Genomic DNA, 5689 nt, shown 5'->3' on the forward strand with positions numbered 1-5689 from the left:
TATCAGCTCCTCTTTTTAACCTCCCCAACCCCCTCTTCGTGGTGACCCCTTGACAAATTATAAATGATTATTTTTATATCTTACACCTTCTCATTCTCAAAAATGTTATTTTTGTTTTGGGTCTTCTGGTGCCTGTTACCTGATTCCGTCGACACCTCATGATCGCACAGGCTGTGACCACACAGGCTGATGTGCTTCTTCCATGTGGGCTTGCTGCTTCTCTGCTAGGTGGCCGCTTGTTTACCTTCAAGCCTTTAAGACCCCAGATGCTCTATCTTGATAGCCGGGCACCATCAACTTCACCACATATGCTTATGCATCCATTTTGTCTTCAGCGATCGTGTCAAGAGGGTGAGCATCACAGAATGCCAGATTGTTAGAACAAAGTGTTTTTGTGTTGAGGGAGCTCCCACCTCTACATTTTAATACATCTTCAAGTTGACTCAAAATTATGTAACTACCACAGAGGAGGACCCCCCTCAGAGACTTGGTCATGGTCTGTGGGCCAGTCCTATTCCACCTCTGCCCCAGGATACATGCTCCTAGAGAGGGGTGACAGTATCAAGCTTACCCAGCGTGACCACTCAGTCCAGGTCTTTGTTTTCTCTTAGCCCAACACATGCGCCTTGGCTGCTGGCCCACAAAATCCAGTCTCCACAAGAGAAAGAAGCTCTTTACGCTTTAACGGTGAGTGTGACTTGCCCCTTAGCCTAGACCTTCCTGCCGGAAGCTGGAGAGATTGCTGAGAGGGGCTTTTCATCAACCCCAGTCCCTTTTCAACTTGGTGGGGACCCCTGGGAGGTTCATATGCAGAGGCTCTGAGACCAATAGGGAACTCTGGACTCAGATCACTCCAGCTTAGGTCTCTCGAGAGCAGCATAGAGGCCTCTTTGGGGGAAGGGAAAGAATGTCATATTTTCTTTCTCTCCCTAGGAAAGTGCGTCAAGGCCAGGTGCCCACAGGGGCCAGTCTGGTAACATAAATGTTTGAAACAGTTGGGGGAGGGCCTCAGAACTAGAGAGCACATGCCCATGTTAAAAGAGGGCAGCTGCCACAATGGCCACCAGATGGATGCCAGGCGTTGTTAAAACGTTCTGTTTTCCAAATGAAACCCGAAATCCACATTTTTATATGACGTTTCAGTTTTTGAATGACGACTAATTTGTAGTGTTGAAAACAATGTAGACCCAAGGAACTGTGGGCAGACCTAGTTTGCTCTAGAAGGGCCAGCGGGTAACCTCTGCTCAGTAGTTCTTGAGCACTGCCTGTCTCTTGCCTCTGGGGAAGGGGTGATTCTCTGACCTAAAAAATAGTTTCCTCAGGGTACATACACTTTACTGAGCTGTAACCTGGCACTTACTACAAGATTCAACAGGTGATAGTTTTGGTTTTTTCTAAATTTGAAAATGTCACTCTTCCTTAGTGTCGTAGATTAGCCATGGTTCCAGTAAGTCTCTCAGCAAGTGCGCACAAGTTCCTGGGGGGCCACGGGGCACCGCCTCTCATGGAATCCTGTGTCTGTGCAGGTGCTGGAGATGTGTGTGAACCACTGTGGAGAGAAGTTTCACAGCGAAGTGGCCAAGTTCCGCTTCCTGAATGAGCTTATCAAACTCTTGTCCCCAAAGGTGAGAACTCCCCTACTCAGCCTTGGGCTCCAACCTTCAAACGCCCTCCTGTCCCCTCACTCAGGCCAGAGACTAGTCTACACACTGACAGAGCCTGTCACCTGTCTCAGGCTTTCGAGAGGTCTGAGAAGCTCCGGCAAGTGAAAGCTTTCTCCTCTAAGGTCCAGGATGTGGTCCTCCTCAGCAGCGGTTGATGGTATTTTCAAGTCCCCCTGTGGTTGCGTGGCCGAGAGGAAGCCTCGCTTGGCAACACCAATCTTCCTGGTACCTACAGCAAGAGATAGTTGGTGTCACTTTATTTTTCACGCCCCTTCCTGGCTCCTCTCGTGTTCTATCCCTCCCTTCTGGCACGCGTCTTCCAGGGTTTGCCAGCACTCTCGACACCTAATTTCCCCAGTCAGTAAATGAAGGTCCGCAGCAGTGTGCACACAGCACTGACCTCTGCCCTTATATGGCGAGCATTTACTGTGGACAGTTTTGGAGATTGGCTGCTTGAAACTTAAGATGAGTTCTGGGACTGGGCTGTGCTGTAGCTTTGAACCGGCTGTGAGCTGCTTGCTCACTTCTGGGCCCCAGCAATCTTTTCTTGAGTGGAAGTGCTGGCTGGATTGCCCTCAAAAGTCCCATCCAGCTCTCCTTCACTTGCCTTTTGCTTTTAGTACTTAGGGTCCTGGTCCACAGAAAAAGTGAAAGGAAGAATCATCGAAATACTCTTTAGTTGGATGGTCTGGTTCCCAGAGGACATCAAGATCCGAGATGCTTATCAAATGCTGAAGAAACAAGGTCTGACTTCACGATTCATGTTGCATTTCTTTTGTACTTTGTATTATTTCTTTTTATGTCTTTTGTATTTGTGTTGATTTATTTTTGAAAGAGTTGGACCTCCTGTGAGAACTGAGGTAAGTAATTTTTATGGTTGAAAATGGGCATACCTTTCTTGCCCATTGTGTTAGGCTGGGTTTTTAGAGAAGCAAAATCAGTTACATGCATCTGTGCTAGAAAGGCATTTCTATCAGGCAGCCTGCACAGCTGGGCTAATTCAGCCCAACTGAAGTCTGTGGAGGGCTTCCCAACTCAGGCATTGATGCGAAGCTGGAAGATTTTCTTGACTCCCACGACTGCTGTGACTGGGAAAGCAGGAAGCCAGGCAGAGTACAGGCTGGTGGAGGCAGAGTTGTGTGGATCCAAGGCAGGGAACATGGCAGGCTGCTGACAGCTCCCAGGTGGGCAGGCCACATGGTGACTGCCAGCCCCAGAAATCAGATGCAAGATCCAGGGAGGCACGAAGGGCAAGAAGAGGATGAGAGAGGCCAGTTCTTTTCAGTGCCGTTTATAAATAGGCTACACTCCAAAGAGACGGCATCTGGCTGTGACCTGATCGGGTTGACTCCACCCATACCTTCCCATAGGTATACCCATGTTGACCCAAAGCCCATCACAGCTGTGAATTGGGAAGATTGAGTCAGTCTAGCCAAAAGTTGCCGCCACCACCCCGTCGCCAGTCATATTTGTCACACACACGGTTTTCGTTTCCCGCTGCAGTGAGTTTTTACCAGTGTTGTAGACAGTATCTGGCATCCTTTCTGCAGCAGTGTAAAGCTTCCCCAGGATCCATGGTAGTTCAGTGGTTAAAGTAGCAGCAAGGTCGATGACCTCCACCATGGTCCCTCTACAAAAAGACGTGGCCTCTGCATCTATGAAGATCACAGCCTTGGGAACCCGACCGAGCAGCCCCTGTGGTGGTTCTGTGAATTGGAATCAGCTCAGCAGCAGTGGCTCTTTGGCTGTTGGGTCTTTCCCATGGCCTTCGTGAGCTCTTGGTGTGAGGCATGAAGTTATTCAGTCCCCAGAAGTTCTACATTTTCTTGATATCTCACACTACCATGGAAGCAACTTATGAACATGTTTACTGGATTATTTTTCTTGATGTAGACTTCCATTTCATTTCTCCTTGGAGCCCTGCCCTTCCTCCGCTTTAAGTTAATTGGATGCCCTGCAGTTTCAGCTCTCTAGTGGATTTGAGAGGAGTTGGAGATTTGCAGATTGTGCAGGGTTGTTGTTGGTATCAGGTGGAGTTTCAGCCTTTCTGTATCCTGTCAGGAAGCTGGGTGTCTTCACCCCTCTTTTTCCTGGGTTCTTTCCAAGAACGAACCTGTCCTGTGCCTTCGCTTAATCATTTTAAGAGTTTCCTCATGGGTCCTACAGTGGCTTCTGAGCCATGGGAGGAAACAAACTTACGTAAACGGGTCCTATTAATACAGTTTAAGCTGCAAGATTGCTGGCCGCGGGGTCTGGTTCTGCTCTTGCTTAGTTGGCCACAGGTTTTCTCTTGTTAGTAGTCCAGTGTCCTTCCATGGGCTCTGAAGTACCTGACTTGGTACTGCCTCCTGCCTTCTCCTGAGAGAGTAAGCAGAGCCCGGGTGGTCATACCGTGATTTTTACTCTTAAGCTTGTTGGCAGTGTTTTCCTTGCGGAGCAGGAGGAAGCAGGAGTTTATGAAGTTGATGGGTATTCTTACTAGTATCACATGTCGTGAATTGTGTGTTTTAGGAATCATAAAGCAAGACCCCAAGCTACCAATGGACAAGATATTACCTCCACCTTCTCCCTGGCCCAAGAGCTCCATTTTTGATGCTGATGAAGAAAAGTCAAAGGTAAGGGGCTCTTCTTTGACCTTGACTGTAAGACTCTACTCAAAAAGTCTCTTGGAAAGTCCTCTGGTCCCTTTGAGGGAAGGTGGAGAGGTGGGTTCAAGAGATCGTCTGTGCAAAAGGAGGTTCTTGGGATGAGGTAGCTTGCGGTCTGGATGGACCAGATAGCATGATTTTCGTATTAATCTTCCTTCTTCCCTGTACAAGTCATCTTGGGAAAAAGAATAACTCCAGGGAATGCTGCATCCCCAGCCTCTACTCATTAGATACCTAACATCCTCTTCTTCCTTGTGACTCCCCAAATGTCTCTAAACCGCACCAGCCCACTGCCCTGGGGTAGACTGACTACAACCTGCAGGGCAGTGTGGGCTTTTCCCCTCCGGTTTCCCAGGCTATGTAAGCAGACTGCCTTGCCTGTCTCCCTTGGAGCGACTCGGGGGCTGGAATGACTAGTTGACCTTCTGGTTAGCAGGCAAGCGCATAACTACAGTGCCACCAGGGCTCCTTCAGCATTGCCAAGTGACCCTTAGGGATATCATCTCCCCCCATACACGCATGCACATCCGCACAGGTGCACACCTACATCCTGTTGAAAACCACTGGTCTGTAGCAAGAACCAGTAATACATCCTAGTGTCCTGTGTGAGCTTTTCACATGAATTGTATTGCCGCGGTTGCCTCCGGGGGCCATTTAAGACAGAGGGAATGTTCTATCCTCAGCTTCTGACAAGGCTTCTGAAGAGCAACCACCCTGAGGATCTCCAGGCTGCGAATCAGCTGATCAAGAATCTGGTCAAGGAGGTAGGCACCTTGCAGCTGGGCCCCGAAAAGCAGCTTGTGATGGGCCGATGGTTAGTGTGTACGTGCCCGAGGTGGAGAAGGAATGGTGGCTGTGGCTCCCTAAAACACAAGATGGTGGCTGGAACAGTAATCAGATGCTGTATTTTGCTCCATGGAGCTCAAAGCTTTTTAAACATTTTTATTAAAAGATCATACATTAATTATATCAAGCACATTTGTACATATGTTGCCATCATTATTTTCTAAACATTTACTTTCTATTGAGCCCTTGGTATCAGCTCTCTTTCCCCCCCTCCCTACCCCCTTCCACCCTCGTGACCCCTTGATAAAGTATTATTATTTTCATATCTCACACCAACTGCTGTCTCCCTTCCCCCAGTTTCTGTTGTTCGTCCGTGTGTGTTTGTGGTTTTGTGTTCATCATTGCAGTAAGTTCCCCCTTCCTCCATCAAAGCTTTTTATAGACACCAGCTTCTAGCCCAGTGACAGGTACTGTTTGGACAAGAGTATAGGTTTTCAGAAGAATTAGGGCTGGTGGACGAGGGTGCAGCCCACCACACACCCAAACTGCAAAACTTCAGAAGTCTGTGCTCTAAAGGTTTCTTCACTGACC

At 48.4% G+C, this 5689-nt stretch overlaps 1 protein-coding gene across 1 annotated transcript in view; it reads left to right on the plus strand.

Annotated features, from left to right (window-relative positions):
- GGA2 (golgi associated, gamma adaptin ear containing, ARF binding protein 2) overlaps positions 1–5689 on the plus strand; it is a 26181-nt gene that overhangs the window by 2969 nt on the left and 17523 nt on the right. The window contains exons 3-7 of the mRNA XM_004706060.2: positions 612–687; positions 1527–1625; positions 2285–2408; positions 4176–4279; positions 4996–5076. Of these exons, the coding sequence (XP_004706117.1) occupies positions 612–687; positions 1527–1625; positions 2285–2408; positions 4176–4279; positions 4996–5076 (484 nt within the window). The remainder of the gene's footprint in view (positions 1–611; positions 688–1526; positions 1626–2284; positions 2409–4175; positions 4280–4995; positions 5077–5689) is intronic.

The sequence above is a fragment of the Echinops telfairi genome, unplaced genomic scaffold (assembly GCF_000313985.2).
Source record: "Echinops telfairi isolate 266 unplaced genomic scaffold, ASM31398v2 ScPeMD7_5;HRSCAF=22, whole genome shotgun sequence".
NCBI classification, from domain to species: Eukaryota; Metazoa; Chordata; class Mammalia; order Afrosoricida; family Tenrecidae; genus Echinops; species Echinops telfairi.